At 40.6% G+C, this 23,574-nt stretch overlaps 1 protein-coding gene across 1 annotated transcript in view; it reads right to left on the bottom strand.

Moving 5' to 3' along the window:
- The window catches only part of LOC111222199 (MAM domain-containing glycosylphosphatidylinositol anchor protein 1-like), a 61,613-nt gene that overhangs the window by 28,244 nt on the left and 9,795 nt on the right, over nucleotides 1-23,574 (bottom strand). The window contains exons 3-7 of the mRNA XM_022745824.1: nucleotides 17,976-18,245; nucleotides 15,511-15,840; nucleotides 13,876-14,175; nucleotides 8,589-8,855; nucleotides 8,302-8,450 (exon numbers count right to left, since the gene is read on the bottom strand). Coding sequence (XP_022601545.1) covers nucleotides 8,302-8,450; nucleotides 8,589-8,855; nucleotides 13,876-14,175; nucleotides 15,511-15,840; nucleotides 17,976-18,245 — 1,316 coding nt within the window. The remainder of the gene's footprint in view (nucleotides 1-8,301; nucleotides 8,451-8,588; nucleotides 8,856-13,875; nucleotides 14,176-15,510; nucleotides 15,841-17,975; nucleotides 18,246-23,574) is intronic.

Genomic DNA, 23,574 nt, shown 5'->3' with positions numbered 1-23,574 from the left:
GCCACTCCACCGTAACACCTTAGTACACCCACAGCATGCCATTATCAGTTTATGCATGCAGCAGAGGTGTGTGTACTGTGTATATTGTGTGTGATGTACAGTATGTGTTTATATGTATGCACACACTTGTGTGTGTGTATCATAAATGTCTATATCACAGAGCCTTTGCATAGTGAGCAATCAGTGTATGACAGGCACATAATATCCACACAGACTCCCCATTATAGAACGGTTTAAATGATCTACTGTATATGGCTTTGTTTGTTTCATTTATTTATTTATTTATTAGACTGAAAATACTTACTAGTTTTAGTCACGCCACATTTCTGACTACAAAAGATTTTTTAAAAAGTAAATACTGGCCACAAAAGAGGCAACACAAAAAATGTATCCTTAACAAGATACAACAAAAAAAAAAACGCCGCTTGCTCTTCCACCTCTACCCAGCTCCTCCAGTCCAAAGAGTAACAGTTTGGTTAGGCATAGAGGCACTGATGCATCCCATAACATCGCTTATAATTGCTACAGTACTGTATGCTCATGATATTGCCACACTGAAATCCGCTTTTCCTCCTGTCCTCTGACACTCAAGTTGAGGTGTGCTATTCCCATTGGATGTCTACTCACTACCACATATTCAAACTCAGCTAGACTGAGCTGATCATTTCTATTGACAAGACCACGGTGACTCCTGCCGAGGCTGCCAAGAATTTGGTATGACTCCAATTATTGCGCGAGTCCCACATGGCAGCCACAGCCCGATCCCTGCAAGTTTGTGCTCAGCAACATACTTGGTATCAAATCATTCCTTCCCCACAGGGCGCTATGCCACTAATGGCTGTTAAAGCTTCTTTCTCAGTGCCAGTCTGGCTGTTTCCATTTCAGATGCTCTAACTTTTCACCTTCTCTTGCCAGTCATGGAACATCCAACCTTGTGCAGCAGGTATCTCTCAAAGCAGACTAAATAATCTGTTTCTAAACATAAACCACTCTTTCCCCCGCTGAATAATGTCCTCTCCTCTAATTCACCTTCCCTCAAACTTTTCTTCTACAACGATGCTGTGAGCACAAAAAATAATATAGGGCGTTGAGGGGCCTTTGAACACTGAACTCCTGTTTGCTTATATTGTAGTTGGAGCAATCTAGAAATTAAAGAAAGGTTGATCTTCCATTACACTCAATTAAAACTGTCATTAGCAGTGTGCCTACATGACTGGAAAGAATTCAGAAATGGGAGATTTAAAAAAAAAAAAAGAAAAGAAGAAAAGTCACAGGTTTCGATTTCTCAACCACTAATGTGTCTTGTCGAAGTTTTCCACCGACTTGTTCAAGGTCCTGATAGAATTATCAGGTAAATGTGTGGTATTTGCATAAATCTTCTGAACAAATAACAGTTTGGTTGGAATGACAATGCCAGATCATTATGAATATGTTTTGTATGTCTGTGATTGAGATGAGGAAATAATTAAAAAAAAAAAAAATCGAAAGTGAAATGTATGCTTTCTCTACATTTCTAATGCCTCTATTACTGTAAATATGATGACTGTCATGAAAACTGATATATTCAGTGGTAAAAGAAGTATTTATGCTTTTCTAAAAATATTCCATTACGAGTAAAAGTCTTGCGTTGAAAATCTATAAAACTAGAGTTTCTTTAGCAAGATTAGATTAGATTAGAGTAGTCAATCTGCAGCAAAATGTTTGAAAAAACAATTCCAAATATCATTTGAAATATATGGAGAAAGCATTAAAAAACGGTGAGATCATGAGCCAACAGCCACAAAATTCCTTCACCTAAGTCAAACTCACAGCACATACATAAAACATATACTTACTGTACATTGGCTTTTTTTAAAATTGTGATTTTAGTAGTACACTGTAATGTGGCATTGATGGGGGCAGGGGATGGAACTAGTTCATTTTTGGGAATGTGAACTTTCAAACTTCAAAATTGTGAAGCATGAATGTGAACTAGTTCATTTTAATCTGTGTGAACTGAACTTTGAGCTCTTGCGAGGTGTGAACTTGCACAACCCTGTCAATGTGTGGTAGCATTTTACTGTTGGGTGCTGCTGGGTGATGTGAAGCTAGTTTTTACTACTTTATACACATTTAGGTAGTTTTGTCCATGGTTACCAAACTAGAGGTTGGGCCTCTCCCAGGCTCTCACAGGCAACTCTGGGCTGATAAGAAGAAATAAGAGGAAACAAAAATCTATTCTTACTATTTTTGGATAGTTTGGATAGTTTTTGTAATATATTAAGGAATTTTATCTGTTTGGATTCTCAAAAACTTATTTAAATGAAACCATATGAGAAGTTAGAGGGGAAATGTCTCTTTGGTGGAACTGTGAACAATTCATAAACATCTCAAATGTGGAAAAGGGCCACAACCAGACACTGATTTGTGTAGGCCACAAGCCAAAATCTTGTATTTATCTTGTATTCATACAGTAATTATATCTGTCAAATTTAGTAGACATGAGAATGAGTACTATACAGTACTGTAAAGTACAAGTAATTCAAAGTTTTACAAAATAAATCTAAATAGCCAGTTTCCCATCACTGGGTATATCACATCACTCCAGCTGGAATCAACCTTGGATCAACCATATAATGAAAAAGTGGTGGCGTTGTTGGATGAATACTATCACTGCCAGTAATTTTATTTTAGCTTTTAGCTTTTTTTATTATTATTGTTGACAAATCAGCTGCAGTGTGTGTGGAAAGATCTGTGAAGCTGCCACCACAACTAGCTACATATAGAAACATACATTATCATACAGTGAATGATATTTTTACATGGCAGCAGTTACATAGTAAAATGTATTGTGCCCTTTTAACACCCACTTACACTCACATTCATCCATATAAACATTTACACACTGCTCATACAGCACATGCATAATTATGTGGAATATTTCAGGAAAGAAAAGCTATGCTCATGTAATATGCATCAAGTGTGTGTTAGCAGGGAGAGACGAGTTAATAATGCTGAGGAGTCGGAGCTTTAGAAGTACGTGTAATGTGCTTTCTTCATGAGTGGACAAGGTCTGTGCACGTACACATACGTGCACAGACACTTGTTTGGTCTGTCTTAAAAGTGTGTGGGAGGTAGACGACAGAAAGAAAATGAACTAGACTAAAAGCATGCACATACAAACACACACACATGCATACACTCCATGGAGCTGGAAACACACAGCGGATCAATGAGGTGCTGAGGTGTGACTCAGAGGAATTCAGCTGCTCCTACTGCAGGTTAAAGTCTCTGCCTCCCTGCCTCTGTCTCTGTCTGCTTCCCTTACCAGGTCAGTGGACATAATATATGTGTATGCATGTGTGTGTGTGTGTGTGTGTGTGTATCTTGGTGATAGGGAAAGGGACAGGGGGAGAGTGAGAAAGATATACAGCACATAGAGAGAGGACCAACAGCAGGAGACAGTAGTGAGCAGTGACAGGAGTGAGTGAGTGACATATTTAAAAAGGGAGAGAGGTGGTTGGTTGATAGACTGATATGGAGGTCCATCTACCTCTCTTTGACGTGTGTGTGTGTGTGTGTGTGTGTGTATGTGTGTGTGTGTGTGTGTGTGTGTGTGTGTGTGTGTGTATATCTGCACACCCATGTGTGTCTGTGCCACACAGATACTTTTAGAAATTTCAGCCAGACAGTGTTTTCAGCTGTGTCTCCACCAGACTTGTCAACAAAGGGACAACAAGACAAAGAATGTGTGAAAGAGGGTGAGAGCGAGGTGGCAGCCGTGAGATAGAGACACAGACACAGGGTGGCTTGTGTGTGAGAGAAATTCAGATTGACAGCATGAAAGGGGATGGCCTTCTTCAAACAATAAGGAGTGTGAGGTTAATTTTTTCTATTATCCTCCATTAATGGATCTCTTTGATGACTGACCCAGCAGTCCACTGATGTCAGGTGTGTGTACATGAACAGGTCATCATCTGTGCATGTGTGCAGTGTCTCTGTACGTATCAGTGTCAATGCCTCAATGCTAGTGCATGAATATTTGAGTATATCTGCATAGTGGGGCTGGCTATGTCCATAAATTATTCATTTATTTGATTTAATGTACAACTCTAATTTATCATGAATATTTTTAATTTCTCATATATATGATAATGGGGATGTGTGTTTGCACGGGTGCGTTTGCGTGAATGTGCGTGACTGTGAACCTGGGTGTAGCTTTCATATGAAGCCGGGTCGACCGGCAGCGACACAACTTCAGTGATACACAACACATAACTTCACAGCTGCAGGCAGACGGCTGGTCGATACAGAGATGAGGTGGAAAGACATCGAGATGGGAGGATGAAGGTGTGAGGAGGGAGGGGGGAAAAAAGAAACAAGGAAGGTAAAATAAGGACGGAGAATGCAAATGTTTGGGATTAAAAGAGATACAAAGGTATGTAAATAAAAAATTAAAAAAAAAAAGCTGTGATAAGCTGTGAAAACAGGTTATAACAACCCATAGTAATGTTTTATTGTTAGGTGACCTCTAGCAGCTGGAGTAATTCTGATGGTACAAAGGAGGAAGTCAGGTGACGTAGCATAAAGAGCAATGAATTCCACGTCAGGAGGAGGCTGGGTTTGATGGACATGGGAGAACGTTGTTTGTTTCCCATTTCAAACTGATCAACATTGTTTCTTTTACCCATGACCATTCCACAACCTTAACTGCATGTTTATTGTTGTAGCCATGACAACAAAGACCCTCTATCTTTAACAAAGTAGTTATTCCAGCCTAAACCATGATCTTTCCCTAAACCCAACCACAATGATTTCTGTCACTGTGGGGTCACTAAGTCAGGAGACGCTCCTATTGGTCGTGTAAGGGCGTAGAGACAAAATGGCTTATATGGTTGTTTAGGTTGGAAGACTTGTTGAAATTTCTATAAAATTAGGTTACTTAAATTTCCTCTTCCCTGAATTGCAACCATCATTAATAAATGTGAACAAATCTGCAGGAGAGAAAATCTGTAAATTTGAATCAAGAATGACATTTCTCATGATCCTCCCTTAAATGCATATGTATGAGAAAGGAGCACTGCATTAATAAATGAAGTGCGACTGATGACAGAAAACTTGAGCTTCCTTAAATGAAGGAAAGTGTGAAATTAGCCACAAACGGCTTCATAAGTCTGTCTCTTGCAAAAATTAGCACATTATAATTATCTCTCACAAATCAAAGTACTCATTTAAGAAAACATAGGGGTTGAGGTTGTGGTGTGAGGAAAAGGTGTGTACGGACAGTTTAGTGAAGCAAGGAGGGCCTGTGAACTCTGTTAACTCCGACACAGAGAAACCCCCTGCAGGGAGAGCGAAAACTAAATTAATAAGTGTAAACAGGGACTTCACAGCCTGGCAATGAGTCACGAAGCAAACGATGTTGCCTGCCACACGCACGCACGCACACAAACACACACACACACACACACACACATGCACATACACACACACACACACACAAACTCACACACACACACAGGAATGGGCATACACTATACATGCAGGTAAAAAGAAATGAATTCATATATAGATACATAGCACAAATTTCTATAAATATACACAAAACCAAATAGAAACACACCCACTTACACAACAACATAACGCGAACATTAAAGCACATGGGCACATTGAATGCAAAAAGTTAAAAGCATGTGCTCAGACCCGCAGTAAAGAGCACGGCTCTACATGAACTGATCTGAGTCCTCTTGTATCCCCCTCTGTGTCTGCATGTCTCCCTCGAGACCCTCACATCATTCTGAATGTGCTAAAAAGATAGAGTGTCAAGGTGTTAAGAGGATGAGCTGGAGAAAGTGTTGCAGAAATAGATGGGTTGTGAAATTGAGATGGTATTACATTTGAATGTTCTCGTACTCTATTTAATAGTCGAGAGGACCAGTGAGATTTGCTGTTTTTCTTTAATTTGCATCTTATTTCTCCCTTTCGCACATTTTCATTCACTTCCATGCTGACGCTCACGCTCTCCTTTCTTTCTTCTTTTTTTTTTTTCTTTCTCTTTCTGGTCGCTCTCTAATGCACACATAAAAACTTGGAGGTAAAAACCTTGAAATTAAATTAAAGTTTAACAACATTTAAGAAGTCATAACCTGCCACTTAATGCAACCCATTATTTTAACACTGTCAGCATAACAATTTGCAGCAACTATTTATCAGCGCTATTTCAGTTGCCACGGCTCACTCAACATTAAATGCCATTAAGTCAGCGGTTATAACAGAGTACCCCGGGAGGAATGGAAAGATAGAGAGAGAGGGAGAGAGAAAGAGAGAAGCAAAAGTGGAAACAAGGGGCAGACTGAGGGATGAGAAAGAAAGAAGAGGAAGAAATGGGAAGAGACTGGGAAAAAAATACTGGGAGTGAGATGAGGATACCAGCAGAAAGACAGAGGACAAAGGGAGAGTGAACAAGCGAGAAGTAGAGTGAGAGTTTTCAGAGAGCTTAAGCATGCAACCTAATGTGCATCTTAGGAAGGCCAGTGTTCATTTTGCATCTCCCTGAAGAGTCTTACTTAATAAGGTAAGCAGCCAAGTCCTAAAGTAGGAGGGGAATTAGCTATTCATCCGCACAAAAGCAAGCTGGCAGACCCTGCATTCCCTCTCTTTGAGTGTCTCTCTCACTCACTCACTCTCACACACACACACTCACACACACACACACACACACACACACACACACACACATACACGAACGCCAACCCCCAGCCAGATGTGTATAATTCACTGTTATCCTTCCTGTCTTCTGACTCAAGACCAGTAATCTGTGAATAGATGTTTAAAAAAGAAACAAGAAGATGGGATCCGAGACAGTTAGAAGGGGTTTGGTTGGGGTCAGCGGTAAAGCCTGAAATTTAAAAGGTATAAAAATCAGTCATGATGTTGTTCATTACTGATTAGTCTTAGCATTAGTCTGTAGGTTTATTGGCACACTATTATAATGTAATGGTAATGTAACTGTAATGGAACAGCTGTGTGTAGATGTATGTGTATGTATTATGTGTCACTTAAATATCATATTTGTATAATATCATATTTACATATAATAAAATATGATGCATGTATACATTAGCATACATAAAATAAATTAAAATAAGTGTATATTATCTCCTGAAATCTCCATTTTTATTTTGTAGTCTGGCTTAATAACTACTTAAAGGCAACATAAGAGTTGAGGTTTATGAGGTTATTCCAGTACATGTTTATTCTAAATTCAAGTTTGTGACTAATTTAACACCCTCAGAGTTGTGAAAATGAAGTCACATCAATGCAAAGCAAAAGTCATTTAAGGACAAGCTAAAACATGAAAATACCATGTATTCTCTTAACTGCCTCTGGATTTAATTCTGGCTAAAATGACCTTGGTATCGAAAGCCTGGTTTTGTGATGTTGTTGTTATAAGAGCAGGAGTAAACACATTGTTATCTGTCTCCAAGCTAAAATCCTTCAGTGACAGTAATTTAACTGTATGTGGGAAGTATAAAAAGATGGTCACGCCTTCTAACTTTAGTTCTGTGAACACAGGCGTAGCCCTCTAATGGGGCGTTTTTGAGCTGTCCACACATCTTCACATCTCTGCAGAGTGGAAAGTTGAAAATAAGGCCTGTGTTTGATAGGACTGAGTTATGTGACCTGACAAATGAAGGAGACAAGACAGCTATTCTTGAGAATGAGCAAGAAGAGAAACAACAATATAAGATATGAAAAGGAGGGAAAACCGAAAAAGGCAGTTCATGGGAGCAAATTGGATGAACAAATTTTGAAAATCCAAATTAAATTTCAGAGTTCAGAGTTTTGTGTGCATTTGGTCTTTTTTCTATTCATTTTGTTTTACTGAAATGATTTTCAGAACTGCGCACTGCAGGAGAACCTTGTTTACTGTGAGAAGAGAAGAGAAGAAAGAAAGAAGCTGCCGTGGCTTTGTTCATTCAGTGCAGGTCGCCATTGATTGACAGCACACGCCTGACACTCACTAAGCTCATAAAGCCCCATGTTTACTTAAATGGACTTGCGTATGTGTGTTCTTGTCTTCACAAGTTGTGAGCCTGTTCAGTCGAGGCGAAACTAAACTTACAAACAAAGGCAGGTGATTTAAGTTTGCTTTACGCAAGACTGATCAATGTCAGTCTCATGAGTGTTTTCCAAACAAAAGTGGTGAGTCCAACATGTACCTCCCTGATCTGTGTGTGTGTGTGTGTGTGTGTGTGTGTGTGTGTGGACGCATGTAAATATGTGCAGTTCTGTGCATGTGTTCGAGTGGGAATAATTTACCTTTCGGATATTAATCCAGTAGCCTATGATACGGTCTGTGGCTTCAGGATCTCTCTGTGTCCACTGCAGATTGTAGGAATAGTTGTTACCTTTCAGAATCCGGACTGGGTTGGGTGTGTCAAAGTAAAACTCAGCATTGTAGGGTTGTGCTGTGGTATAGGGGGAGGAGAGAGAGAGAGAACAAAATATCACTGATAAATAACAGTGAAGAAGATAACTGTCTCGTCTTGAATATGTTTATAATCTACAGATAGATAGATAGACTAAATTGTCTAAATTTCACTCACCAGAGACATTAAATGTGCATGTTGATGTTCCTGCAGTATTGCTGACTCGGCACTCATAAGAGCCGTTGTTGGTAGGTTCCAGCTTGAACTTCAGCTCTGGCGTCTCCTTAAGGTCCGGCATCGGCATTCGAATGAAATCACCGTTACGGAACCAGCGGATGTCTGTCAGACGTGCCGGGTTGGACCGTAGGACCGTACACCGCAGGGTCACCATCTGATAGTTCCTGGAACGCATGTCCTGGAAGACTGGGTCCAATATGGGAGGATCTGTGGGGAACAACAGAACTCAAGATATTAGACACACTTTGTTTGAGATTAAGCATAGCGAACAGGTGAATCCATGTAAAACCCCCATCATCCATAAATCCATTTTGAAATCTATTTCCATGACAAAGGAAAAGATGGAGATAAACTAAAGCAGATAAGTCTGAGAGGGAGTTTTGAGCTCAGAGATGTGGACAATGGAAATGGAGTGTAGTGATGTATGTTCATCACCATCATCCACGTCTCATCTCGTCTGCCTCGTCATCTCTTTTCTTCTCTGCGGCGTAAATTCCTTCGCATCATTAGAAAACATTGGTTTTTGACAAATCCAGACAGACACAGAGCAAGTGTTATTGCCACGAGGGATCAGGCATTTCAACGAGGAAGAAACCCATTCCCTGCCGCTAACCCATCCTAACCAGCTGTAATTAACCTGTCAGCAGCCGTGTGTGTCTCTGAGGTTAATGACTGACTAGCTGCTGTTGCCCTGGGGTCAGCCAAGACGCAACACAGCCAAATTACTCTGCCACAAATCACCAGCCAGCTATAGTTCACCCCTGGCTAATCATGTAGATAATAGACAAGATGCTAATGGTGGTATTGCTGTACTAACGGTGATGAGATCTGGTGTTAAAGCCCCCAGAGGTGAGGCAGCACGACTCAAGTCCCTTATGAATCAAGTATATCAGACACAGATGTGTAATTATATTCTAATCTATGTTATGCCTGTAATTCAGACAGATAGGGACACAGACTGGCTACAGTGAGGAGGAGAGAAAGAAACAGAGACACAAAGATAACATGAGCAGGGCAGAATACTGAAACAGAGATGCTCTTACTGTGCTTGATACAATGTGGAAATCTCTGGGCAGAATTAACCATCCCAGGGGAGAAGAAACTAATAGCAATAACAGGAATTTTCGGAAAGAAATATGAATAACAAATCATTATGATGCTCCAGCACCTGATAGTAGAGGAAATCATAGCCAGTGAACATAGACTACCCCTGTGTTGATATCTTTAAACATTTTGTTTGACATTGATGGTCATCATTGTTTTTTTAATCAAAGTATTTAATTTAATGTTTTCTTTTTTTATATATGTTTTATTTTGATATTTGTATAGTAGTCTTATTATCAGTTTGGTAGTTTTGCACTTACCCAAAGAACAGTGCTATACAAAATAAAGTTTGACTGGTTGTTACTCATTCTTTATGTCTTTTTCTAATGGGAAGTAGGCCACTGTCATTTTAATTTTTAGGAGTCAACCACAACAGTATATGGCATTAACATTTCAGATAGTCAAAGTTAATAAAATCCCCAACAACTGTAAACCATAACATACTGCAGTTAATACTGTCAAGCGAAGCTTCTTTTGAAATCTGAAGCTCTTGCAAAAATCAATCTATCCTCTCTGCGAATCAAGCTTTTAATCGTTGTTTTTTGCTACGGGCGCGGGTATACACAGCCAAACCGATCCTTTGTTTGGAATCACAGTTTACCATTCTGTGCTTGTACTCCAGTCAGGGGAACATGAGTAGGCACCTGCATGCTAAAGAGATTGGAAACAACCATAACATTTAACTTCTAAGCTTCTACGTTCTGTGTTTGTTTTAGTCAAAATTCTCAGCATACGGATGCAACATCCAAACTTTTTCCTACTTTCTTGCTCCACTGATATGCAAAACTGATATTTCCTGCTGCCAGTCATTATTATGCCTTTGACCTCTTGGAACCACTGTGTAGGTACTTCCTGCAGCCACAGCAGCACCATGTGATAAAGTTGAGCGATGGGTAAGCAGTCAAAGGTCACACTGTAATCATATGGACTGATTAGTGTATGGTCACAAACCCTGCTCGTGCTTATAGACACACATGTGCATACCGATGGCTATCTGACTTTGGAAACAGGTGGCAAGGGTAAAGAAAAACAGACAAACTGTGGAGCAGCGGTGATAGCAGTAGGGGATGAGGGAGGGTAGAGAGGAGGTGTGTTGTGAGCTGGTTTGTGAGCAGTTTATAAATCATCCAATCCCCAGCAGAATTTGGTGGACAAGTTATTACATTCCTTTACCCGACCATAAGTATTCACTTTGACAATTATGTAAGTTTCTCAGCAGTAGGTTTCAACTTTTTCAAGTCATTGGGTTGCTTCAATTTCTCACTCAACTTTTCAAATCTCTGGAGCATTGTTTTTGCATTTATTTGCTCCTTATTCGGGACAAACAGCAACACGCTGCAATGTTTCATAGTCAGGAGACCATAATCCATGTAAACACGCCATTGCTATCTGTCTTATTGAATGCAAAATGGATTCCATCCGGGAATGCAACACTGACCAAGCCAAACATTTACAGTACACAAAGGCAAAATCAATTTACATGAGAAGAAGGGTGGGTGTGTGTGTGTGTGTGTGTGTACGTGTGCATGTGTGTGTGTGTACGTGTGCATGTGTGTGTGTGCATGTGTGTGTGTGTAAGGTGGGATAAAGGGAGAGAGAAAGTGCTCTTAAAGAAGCAGACAATGAGGAAGACGAATGATGGGGGAAGTGTGGTGTGAAAGTGAGAGAAGTCGATGATTGAGTATGGGAGGTGGGGAGGGAATGAGAGAATGCAGGATGCAGAAAGGGAATGACAAGACAGAGAGAGGTCCTCTCTCATGGCCAGCAGTTAGCTGATTGATGATGATGAGAATGGCAATGAGGAAGAACAGCCACCTCTCTGGGAGGGAAAGTGGGCAAGTAAAGAAAAGGATACAAGGCGAAAAGAGGAAGCAGGGGAGGCAAGAATGGCAGAAATCTGCGTATCCACTTAATTATAGCTGCCATAAAAAATGATGGCATCCTTCCCTCACATCGATCAGTGGTGCTAAATGGAAGGCGGCAAAACAAACCCGATAAAATAAACAAATGGAGTAAAATGGGGCATAAAGAATGGCAGTGAGAGGAGAGAAGAGGAATGATCTGTTTTCCCACACTTTTGTTGGCTGTAAATACACAGAAATCTCTCGTACTTCATGGTGTTTCTCTATCTACCAACCTGTTTCTCTTTTTCCCCAGTCACACACAAGTTCTTTCATACCATCCTCACCATACCCTGTTTCTCTCTCTCTCTCTCTCTCTCTCTCTCTCTCTCACTCTCTCAGTCCTGCTCATGTATCTGTCTCGTCTCACTGTTTCTTTCTCTGTCCAGAGTGGGGTGGCCACCTGGGCCATTAATCAGAGTTGGCCAGTGTGGACAGCAGAGCTCACAGAGTGTTGCCCTTCCCACCCTGTCTGCATTAGCAAGCTTGGTAAATCTTTCTTTCTTGAGGAGAGGAGAGGAGAGGAGAGGAGAGGAGAGGATGCTGATTTGGGCCTGTATTTATCAACCATGTCAGAGTGAGAAATTGGTCCTAACTGGCCAAATATTCTCAGGGCAAATGCTTACTAGGTCCTGCTTTTAAGCACAGGAGGAAAATCACTTAATAAAAAACATTTAGTGACTTTAGTGATTCTGTCCAGGATATATACTCATAACTGCTCCATCCACAGAGATAAACAATTTGCTCACACTTTCGCTTGATCGGCATATAAATTATTATATGCTGCTACAACTGTGGTACCTCAAAACATGTACTGTTTGTATCCTTATGTTTTTCTTTTATCTTCTACATTTCATTGCTGTGATTAATAGCAGCCTTTTTAACTTGACCTTGTACACAGGGCACACTGGGAGTGTGTTGAAAGGGCTGAATTGGATTCCTGTTAAAATAAAATTACTGATTTGAATCAAACACTTACCAATGCAACGATACACTGCTGTGCAAGAGGGCATGCTTCAGCCTAAACAGTACATTAGTGACTCACCTAACAACATTTTAAGCTAATGGATGTTTGAGGTTTTGAGTAAACAGTGTGTTTATGACTACACTCACAACAGATCTGTTTCTCTTTTTGAGTGTTTTTAATGAATAAGTTATTAAAAACCATGGATACAAAGCTGACACACCTAAATTCAGTTCAGAACTGATCAAACCTCTTGGATGAGCGCCAAAGAAACTTCAATACCTGAATTTTGGTGTGGTGTGCTCAACAGTTCTGTGAAGATTATTTTATTATTTTTATTATTTTTGATTTTACCCAGTGGTTTTAACAACAGTGGCATGTAACTGCAAGCTGTTGTTACATTAGTTTTTTTATATTGATATGATGATTTGCTGATTTTGCCCCCCCGATGTGCTAACACAAATGGAGAGCATCCAGTTGGGGTAGAAATTTTAACGGATCCGTGAAGGTATTCTTGGGTGGAGGATGTATTTGTAACCTCCTGCTACCCATGCATATACAAGTGTCCTGAGCAAAAGAAATGGGATTTTGCTATAAAATGCAAGGCAAATTATTGGAAAGTTGTGAAGTTCTAAAGCCCAGCAACCACACAGCATGCACCTGCAGCTTTAGGTGAGAAGTGATTTTATCTGGTTTGATTAAATAAACGAGGAGGTTACAATGTGATTATCTAAGGTGATAGGGTCTCATGACATTTTCTCAGCTTGCTCAGTTTTATGGAACTACATGAAGGGAGCTGTGCAAGTAAGTCAGTAAAACTCTTGAAAGTGTGTGTTAACCAGACAGATCCTATCCATTTATCAAAATTCATCCTCAGGGAGTTTTACGATGACAGACAGACCCCACTGGAGTGCTCACAAAGGGGAAAGGGCAGGCTTTTAAGATATCAGCCTTTAAGCTGTAGAGGTGTGTCCTTGTTTCCTTAAAATCTCCTTTTTCACACTCTTTACATTACCATACATTACCGTAGCTGTCTTTACGGCTTAGTTTTGAGCAAAGTGTGAAGATTATGCCGTTACTGAGGGTGGGGAAAAAGAAAAGTGCAGTGATTTGATGGATCTCTGATATTACCGTAGCAACAAAGACAGACTTTGTATACACAAAGGTGCCATTAGAAAGAACTGTACTCAAAAGTGAAACTTGTTGTAAATTGTTGTATGCTGAATTCCCAGGTGGAAATAATCTGATTCACACTTACACTGCACATTGAGTTGGACCTGTGCCTCTCTGCGTTTGATGTTAAGCCCGTTGTACGGAGCAGTCTGGCACCGATACGTCCCCATCATGTCGCGGCTGACATTTCTTAGCCTCAAGCGGCCATCGGGCGTCTCCACCACAGTCTGCCCTGATGGCATCAGCAGGTCCTTCTCTGTCCGTGACCATAGTATAGGTGGACGTGGTTTGCCATCCACTACTAAGCACACCAGCTCAGCGTTACCTCTCTCTCGCACAATGACCATCTGACCTCCTGACGGGACCGACAGCACCGGAGGAGAGACTGGAAGAAAAAGAAGGGAAGGGAAGAGAAAAAGGTAAACGAATAGTAAGAAAAGCTTTTATCTCTTACTTCTACATAAGTTAAAAGAAACAGGAATAATGTATTTGAAAAGTATGAATTTTCTTGCAATGACACAAACTGCTGCAGCAGTATAAATAAATATATAAATATAATATAATTTCAGAATTATACTATTAAAATATAAATACTTATGTATATAAGCTAAAAGAAAACCCTTTCTGAGGAAAAGTGGTTTCACTATCACTGTTCTAAATGGTGTCGGTAGATGAATCTATGATTAAGTGCACAAGAAAAAGTACAATGGAATGGAAAAGAATATGTTCTTATATAACAAGTCGGGAGGTGGACATGAGTTTGAAATTACAGATGGTGCGAGCAGAGAAATTGTATAACGGAGCCAGATGGAGAATAAAAATATATGAAAGAAAAATGACATTTACAAGGCTCCTTTCATTGGACGATCACACATTCTCAATGCAACGAGGAGACATTAAAAAAGATTACTGCTCAGTATTAAGAACTAACATTACGCCACAGTGATTCTCAAATTCTCTGCGTAACAAGGGGACAAGGTGTGTACAGAACAGAAAGGGGAAAAGGCAAAGTATTGTATTAAGGTTCTCATTTTTTGTTCAAAGGTCAAACTACCATTTGGGTGTAGGAAAAAAAACAACAAATATTCAAACTGTAATAATGTAATCAGATTCAAAGATTTACAGTGTACAATCACAACAGGCTGCGCCTTGTACACGAGTGGTAGTTATTCCTAAAATGTACTGTCCATCTAACCTTTGTACAGTGGCTGGGAGAGGAACAAGCATGTCCTGGTCGGGTTCATCACTTTTTTGTGTCCCCTAAAAAAGCTCCCATTGTCATCTGTGCTACTTGCAGCGCATTTGTCTATTTGGTTGTGTTGTGAGTATTCATCAAATTAATAGATGTCTTCTTCTCTGCTAGTACTTCGTCTATTTGCATTCGTTTTTTCTTAAGCTGCAGTGCGTCAAGGTCCACCGTACCTTTGCATGGCCCGTTGCACATTAAACAAAGCTGCTGTTGTTGTCTTTACTAACAGAGAATGGGGAGAACGTTCAAGTCAGGCTGAACAGTCAATCATGAAACCAAACAAATAGTTACAGTAAATACATGCACTCATTTACAGCCCACTGGATTATTGTATGTAGTATTGAAAAATTTATCAACCAGAGAATTTAGTTTTTTATTTTGACAGCGTAAATTAGTTGTTTCACTACAGCTTCATGGAAATTTGCCTCAGTCTGACAGGGTTAGATAATAAATAAATCATTTAAATCCCACCACTGTTCTGAGAGATGTTGACATCCACACGGAGCTCCGGGACCCTGCTGCCTGGGAAGTTTGCCACACAGCTGTAGGTAGCCAAGTCTCTGAACTTCATGTCCACGATCTCCAAGCTGCTGGTGCCGGGTGCCATGTCGGGGTCGCTGCGCAGCAGGATCAGGCTATCCGAGTTGAAGACAGGTGCACCGTTCTTGTACCAGGTGTAGTTGACCTTGTCCTGTGGGGTGGCGTCGACGTGGCACGACAGCTTGAGGTCCCGACCCATTTGGATGGTCTCGCTGTCCTTGTTGGAGTCTGGTGTAATTTGGAAGGTCAGGTTGCCCATCGCTGTGTGTGGTGGTAGAGGGATGAAGAAGAAGAGAGGGGAAAGGGTTAAATATATGATGCAGTGTTGGAGACTGGTTGTGGTGAAGTCTTAAAAAACAATGTTTGGAGGAGGAATGTTACCAGCAAAACATTATCATTTAGAAATGACTGGGAAATGATAAAAAAAATAATGGAAGAAGTGATAAAGAATAACATCATTTTGTTTGGATATTTTCTACTTTGAACAGTTTTACGGTAATGGCATTAAACCCAGAAAGTCCTCACTGAAGTGCTGGAGCAGTGATTACTGTAAATTGTTGATTTGATTGAATTATGATGTTTGAGTGCCAACAATGACAATGTGTGTCCCTTTTCCCAGCTGTAGACGATTGTATGTGTTTATCATTCTTTTTGACCTTTGTTTTATTTTAAAATTCAGTTTCGGCGTCACATATTTATGTATCTCACGCCAATAAAGGTTGTTTAGAGTTTGTCGAAAACAGGAATAAATACTCAAAGAAATTGAAAAGAACTTTTAGGACATTTTAGACATCAAAAATAAGGAACTGGTTGTGTAGTGTGCGAGTGAGGGAAGGTGAGAAAGTAAAAAAAACAGCAATTACAAGAAAACAGTGGATGGAGGAGGGGCGAGATGGCCAGACTGGTAGATGAGTGTGTGACATAGCGTGTGAGGCATGAGGAGGGGGCAGCATGACAAAAAGAAACCAAAGGAAAAGGAAATTGGAGAAGAAAGAGAGAGAGAAAGAGAGAGGAAGAAGCAAATTGTGAAGGAGGGAGAGACAAAAGGAGCCTGATACAGAATAAAATAACAGGGGGATAAGGAGGAGGGGGGGAACAAAATCAAGGACAAAGAGTAACTCTCACACTGTCACATTTAATTTTCAGTTTCAAAGGCTGCGTTTCCCCAACAGATTTCCATGTTGAATACAAAACAGCTCTCTGTTTCCCCACCAAGGGGAGAGACAGGCTGCGAGGAGGAGAGGAGGGCTTGATTTAAACTTCTTTTGAGCTTGTTAACAAGATGCTTGGGTGGAGCCATGGATATGAGGCAGTGACCATATGGTTAACACAATCCTGCAACTTTACCTGCTTAGCGTGGAGAGGATGCTGTGTGCACCTTAATGTGAATGTGCGATCTGTCTATCTGACAACTTCTGTCCCCATGCACTCACTGAACACGCATGTGTGTGTGTGTGTGTGTGGGTGTGCCCGTCTCAGTCAATGTCTTGCCACCTGTGCTGGTGTGACGATGCGTTCAGGCCCATTAAGCTAACAGGAGAAACCCATCCAGCATACGTTCTCTACTGTGTTAACTAACAGAAGAGACTGTCGCTAATTGCTTCCACTCCAGTCTAACTAATTGGAGTGAATAAAGATGATTAAAGGGCCTAAAAATAGCCGGAGGGGAGGGAGAGTGGAAGGCTTCTGTTTTAACGGCAGGGGAATTAGAAAAAGAGCGATACTTAACCCGCCTATTCTGACAAGATTCACATCAGCTCTCTCTAATGATGGATCAACTGCTCGCGTGTCACACACCACACAGACACATATTATACTCTCTCTCTCTCACTCACACACACACACACACACACACACACACACACACACACACACACACACACACACGAATATATTCGCACACATTCACATGCATAGTCTTATTGAAGCTAAGAACGGACATTTTAAGTAGGGAAACTTCAAGTGTGTGGTTGAAATAGGCATGCACTGGAGTGATGCAAAGGAAAAATACTAAATGTTTAATCAAATATATTCAAGAATACTGAGGTATTTATCATGTGTGTGCATGCTCGCGCGCGCGTGTGTACTTGCTCTGTCAAAAATAATGAAAAACAATCCGAATCTGCTTTTATAAGCTGTCTATTGTTCCGTCAATTACTAAAATGAAAGAACGGTCACAACATAAATAAATCTAAAATTGCACACATTATTACTTCTAGTTTCAGAGATGCTAAATAAGGAATCTAAGTTATGTTATTATGGACCAAGCATTTTTAATCCAAACCAAGCGGGGGGGGGGGGGGGCTACTTGCTATCCACCACAAGGGTTCACCAGTAAATCTCCCACCTCTTGCCCTTCTCTCCCTTGGGAACAAACACACACATGCGTTACTCACTCCTGACAACCAGATTGACGTTCTTGCGCGCAGGGTTGCCCACATTGTTGACAGCCGAGCAGTTGTAGAAGCCCGCGTCGGCCGGCGTGACCGCCCGCAAAATCAGTGTTGGCCCTCGAACTTGGGCGCTGAGGGGAAGCGGGCCGGGGTAACGCGACCACGTCACAGTGGGGAGGGGGAAACCTGCAGTAACCTCGCAGGTTAAGAGCACATCCTGCCCGGGATCCACCACCACCGTGTCGTTGACAGACAGCCGGATCATTGGGGGAGCTGGGGGGGGGGCAGACACAGGGGAGGAAGAGAGAACAGAGGATTACAAGTGCAAATCAATTTTTCTGTCGTTACACAGAACAGAACCAAGTTGTTTTTCTTGTGCCTTGCAAGTGTTGTACAGCAGTGGTAGTTACAGATGTTGAAACGTACAGATGTTGAAGTCTGACAGTAATAATGTTAACTGTCTGTGCACCTGTCACATCTAGATGCTAATAAAGGCTTCCCAGTGAGGTTGCAGGATGGTTACAGGATTTTGCATGCAAGTGATGACATTATTTAAAAGTGAGAATGGGAGTGTTGTAGTGTTATGTTAATGTGTATGTGTGTGTGTGTGTGTGTGTGTGTGTGTGTGCATATAAAAGTGTGTGGCATCGACACATTGTCTTACTCTGGAAGGAATTTTCCCACTATGAGGGTCAAATTTTATTACTGGTTTGACATCCTGGTCTTTAAACACCACAGCTACTGATACTGGTAAATGTAAATGTATTTACTTGGTGTCCAACACAATCCTTGTTTTGGCCAAAGTAAAGGTCGGTGGGGGTTAAAATATATATTTACATAAATTGGTATAAATGCATTATGAACATGATGAACTCCCATACACTCAGAACCACTTATGGATATTCAGTGGAAGGAAGTTCCAGATGTCTATAGAGGATCGCCGCTTCACTGTGTAAATCCCAAGACACACAGGCAAGCCTCGACCTCCAATCAAATCAGCACACAGTAGCCGTTTGTTCTGAATGCAAATATGATGTAGTGTGTAAACATGAGTGTATTTGTTTCTCACTGTGTGTTAGTGCTTGTGAGCCGTTGTGCATTCATGCAAGGCTGTTTGAATTTCCAGTCTTTTCTCAGCACACAGCAATCAGTAAACCAAAGGTAATTCATGTCCCGGTTCCCCTGATCTCATATCGCCCGTATCTTCCCCAAGCCACTGCGTCCATTTCCTATGACTGACCTAACAGGAAAAGTACAAGATGACCCAAAATGCAACTGCAGAGGCAAAAAAAATAAAAAAAAATAACAAATCCTGTTGCCAGACAGAGATCGATTGAAACCCAGCAGTTTCAAAATACAAAAAAAAAAAAAAAAAAAAAAGAGCAGAGGGAGCGAGAGGCACACTGACGGGGGAAGAAGAGAATAAAATACAGGGCTAAAGCAGGAGAGGGGGAAAGGGCAAAATGAAAAAGAGGATATTAATCATCTAAGAGGATGTTTGGAGAGAGGGGGGAAAGAAACGCATCCACAGTGACATTGGACTGATAACTACATGGGCTCAACTTGGGCTTATACAGTGTGTATGTAGGTAGGCAATTGTTTTGCTAACATGTTATCCCAAACAGGGATCTGCGTGTCAAGTGTCAGTTCTGCTCCTTAGAGGCCAAGAATCAAAAAATGTAGCAACTTCTGTTTTATAAAAAAAAGACAAAACTAAAAATACATCCATCTTTTACCTAACCTGCTATAGGAGAGAAAAAACTTGTACCGGCAGGTGGCCAGTAGTAGTTTAGTAGACTAAATGGTAGTTTCATGGCTATAATAATTCCTGTGTGTGCTGTTAAGAGCGTATTTGTAAAACAAGGCTCCCTGTGTGGTCACTACTATACTGTTTCATATGGAGCATCGAACAGGGCTTCCCTGCAATCTAATGATGGTAAAATATGTGTTCCACATGGATATACTGTCTGAGTCAACATAAATCTGAGCACTTTTTAAAGTACTCAAAAAGCTCCCGATCACATAGGTGGCACTACCTGCAACATCTTGTAATAGGTTTTTCCATATCTTGCCAGAGGGCGTAAATGGGGTGATGGGAAGGTAACGTTGAGAGAAATGAGTTTGTGACCAAAATGTCACCTATTTAAATCCCATGAGTGGCTACAAAAATCTTGTTGGTGGAGTAAAATAGAAAGGTCCCCCCCCCTCCCTCATCAACTACAGCAAAAAACACCCTGGGGCAAAGCAGTCAAGCCCCAGTTTCTCTACTGGAGCTGCTTCACTGGCTATGAATTACTAACCTGTGGTTGTACTGCTGAGCTCAATGTGCAAATCTGTGTATGTATATGTGTGACTCTACCGCTCTTAGTAACTATTTGGCTAAGTTAGAAGAGTAAAAAGAGAGAAAATAACAAGGTCATTCTATTGTCTTTTAAATGTTCCAGTCAACCTGAATCTCCGGAATATGTATGTATTCTTTATTAAGATGCCATGTCACATAGGATGGTAATTTTCTTTTGTTTGTTTTTCTATAGCAGCCCTGTAAGGGCGTTTTGTTATTATATTCTATATTGTCGAGCAGATGGAAGCATAATGACATATTACAAGAAAGTGTTTCCAGGGTCATTTAGAGATAAAATAAAAAACAAACAATAAACTTACAGTTTCCTCCCAGTTATTCTGTAAATGAATTCATTTGCTTCATATATGCTCCTCGTTTGGAGAATTTATCTCCTCTAGGCACAAAAACTAAAGAACACACAACACACACAACACACGCGCGCACACACACACACACACACACACACACACACACACACACACACACACACACACACACACACACACACACACACACACACACACACAATAAAGCAGTGGTAAACACCTATTTTATTTGCCAATGTGAATTTATTCCAATTCAGCGGATGAAGAAAGATGAAAGAGGCTTACACTCTCTAATAGGTTTAGATGCTTGTAAAAAATAAACAAATCCAACCTCAGAGTCTGAACCGGATGAACCTACAATAACCTGACTAAAGAATTACCTGCAGCAGTATGTGTCATCTGTCATCTGGGCCAGTCACCTCTTTCTACCATTAGCAACACTTGCATGGTGCTTAGGAAAATAAAATAGGGTCTTGGCAATACTGTACACTTCCATGCCATCTCTTATATTTTTACCACTCAGAAGTGGTCGAAAGAGAAAGTATTCCATTGTAGAGAAGTCAGCCCTTTTCATAGTTGACTCTAGAGGTGGAACTAACTGGGCCTGTGATACAATATGAATTTTTGTATGGCTTTTTTTTTCTTTAATAACAACAGTAACAAATTGAGTGTCCTGACAGATTCTAAGTGTTGGATCTTGTGTGACCCAGTCAGCAGATAGGGAGGCAGTTGTAAGGTCAGTTACTTCCTTCCTTTCTGAATCCAACTACATTCTTTTTATTGTTATTAGGGATCAATGTATAATTGATTGTTTACCATGGGACATACTGTGTTGCTGAACAATTCAAGAAACATATTTAAGGTTTTAAATATTTATATTTGAGCATTTTGATGGAGCATACTCCAATGTTTTTATTTTTTATTTTTAATGGGCTCTAGAGGACAAGATTGGAGGAGAATCCAGGATTTTATCAACCTGAGAGAGAGTTAAATCTTCAGCGAGAGACTGACCCCACCGAGTACAGGAAGTAATTCATTCCTCTAATAGACTTTACGCAGTACATCCTCTCATCTAATCTCTTTTTTAACAGATTGCAATCGCTGTAATGAAAGAGGTGCACAGAGGTTCGGCAAACCAGTTTACCGATGCATGTTTCTGCTAATACAAGAATGCGCACAAAGCTGTGCACACACACACACACAGGCTTGCGCTCTCTAAAAAGGATGACAAAAATGTTCATGCGAAGACACACACATACACACACACACACACACTAATGGGATCTCTCTTTAGCTAATCTCAGTAGTGATGGCTCTCAAACTGACAAGAAATTTCACTGGTGTAACAACTGTAATCAGCACATAAATAGCACTGTCCACTCCAATTGTATCACAGCACTAGGAAAGTAAAACCCTATAGGGCTGAAGAGCTTTCTAAGTATTAAATGACCCTCAATGGAAACCATTTTGCTTGGTAATTTGCCTGTTTGTTAAATACAGTAGAATAAAGTATCAGGGCGATTGGGGATATATTGTTACACAGCTCTATATGTTGTCATAACTGGTATTTTAACGCACGGTACATCAAAGAGACTCTACATGTTGCTCATGTGGCTTTCCTCTGAGTGCACTCATGTCATAAAGACTGGAGATTGGCCGCAGTAAATGTTAGCGTGTGTCTATTTGTTTTAGCCTGGCAATGGACCTGTTCAGGATCTGTCGCTGCCTCCTGTCTGATGTCACAAATGCTAAAGAAGACTCAATCCCCCCATGGCCCTAGAAGAATTAAGCCACGAAGCCCCCAAAGGCATTCACTATAATATGTTGTTTGACCACCTTACACATGAGCATACTGATGATTACACACAGAATGCAAAGATGTGAAGACAAGCAAAAGCCTTATGTCTGATAAGTGAGGATTCCAGTATATCTATAGATTACAACTGCTGATTACACTGATTGGTTTCTCCTTGGTGGATTTGAAGATTACTGAAATCTGGCATGTATTCTTGCTTGTAATAAAACTGAGTTATTCTTCTAACTAAAACATGTTTTTTTTTCCTTTGTCTTTTTTTTATTCCATTCTTGTGTCTTCTATAACATATCAGGTGAAGCACATTTGAAAAATAATGCAAGGATGGAGGATGAACTACGGCCACAGAAGTTTAGATAGCAGCAGAGGAAGAAATGACACTCGATCAATGAGAAAATTAACCGAAAACCCCATTGTGAGAAAGACCCGTCGTGCTTGAGAAGAATTACAACCTACAGTACAGAGCTGGTCAAACTCAGAGGGGATTGAACAGCTGTGTCCTAATTGAATGCATGCATGATGTCAAGCACACACAAGTTATTTAGACTGAAAAGAGGCACCTGTGGTCTTGGTGTCATAAAGATGTCTTTCTTTTCAAGGTCACACATGTGGACTCTTGGATCTGATTATCAGCTCTCCATCACATGAATGCCCACCACACACACATACTTCATCATTTTCTACAGAGCACTGAAAAGTAGTAATTTGCGCAACAAATAAATAAACAACCAAATAAATGAAATGTGTAATCCCAAGAACAGAAGAGGGCACCACAGAGAGAAAGGGAAGACGGAAAAAAAAAACATAAGAGAGAACACTATGAGTGAAGCGAGGGAGGAGGAACCGGGGATTTGAGAATTATAGCTTCAATTTCCTGGGGATGTGTGGGTGATGGCAACGGTAGGATCAGCCAGTGCTCTTCCCAAAGTAAAGGGATTTATGTGCGGCACAACGGTTTACAACCAGGTAACAAATGCCTCTCTCTTCCACACTCACACTTTCTTACTCCCCCTATTCCTTATCTCTCTGTCAGTTTGTCACATCTGTATCTTCAACATCTGTCTTTTTACCTTCCCTTGCCTCCGACTTGCTTTCTCTCTCACTGTCATGCCCTGTTACATG

The sequence above is a fragment of the Seriola dumerili genome, unplaced genomic scaffold, assembly GCF_002260705.1.
Source record: "Seriola dumerili isolate Sdu_G_001 unplaced genomic scaffold, Sdu_1.0 BDQW01000003.1, whole genome shotgun sequence".
Classification (NCBI taxonomy): domain Eukaryota; kingdom Metazoa; phylum Chordata; class Actinopteri; order Carangiformes; family Carangidae; genus Seriola; species Seriola dumerili.
The sequence above is the reverse complement of the archived record's forward strand: the minus strand, read 5'-3'. Positions and strand labels throughout refer to the sequence as shown.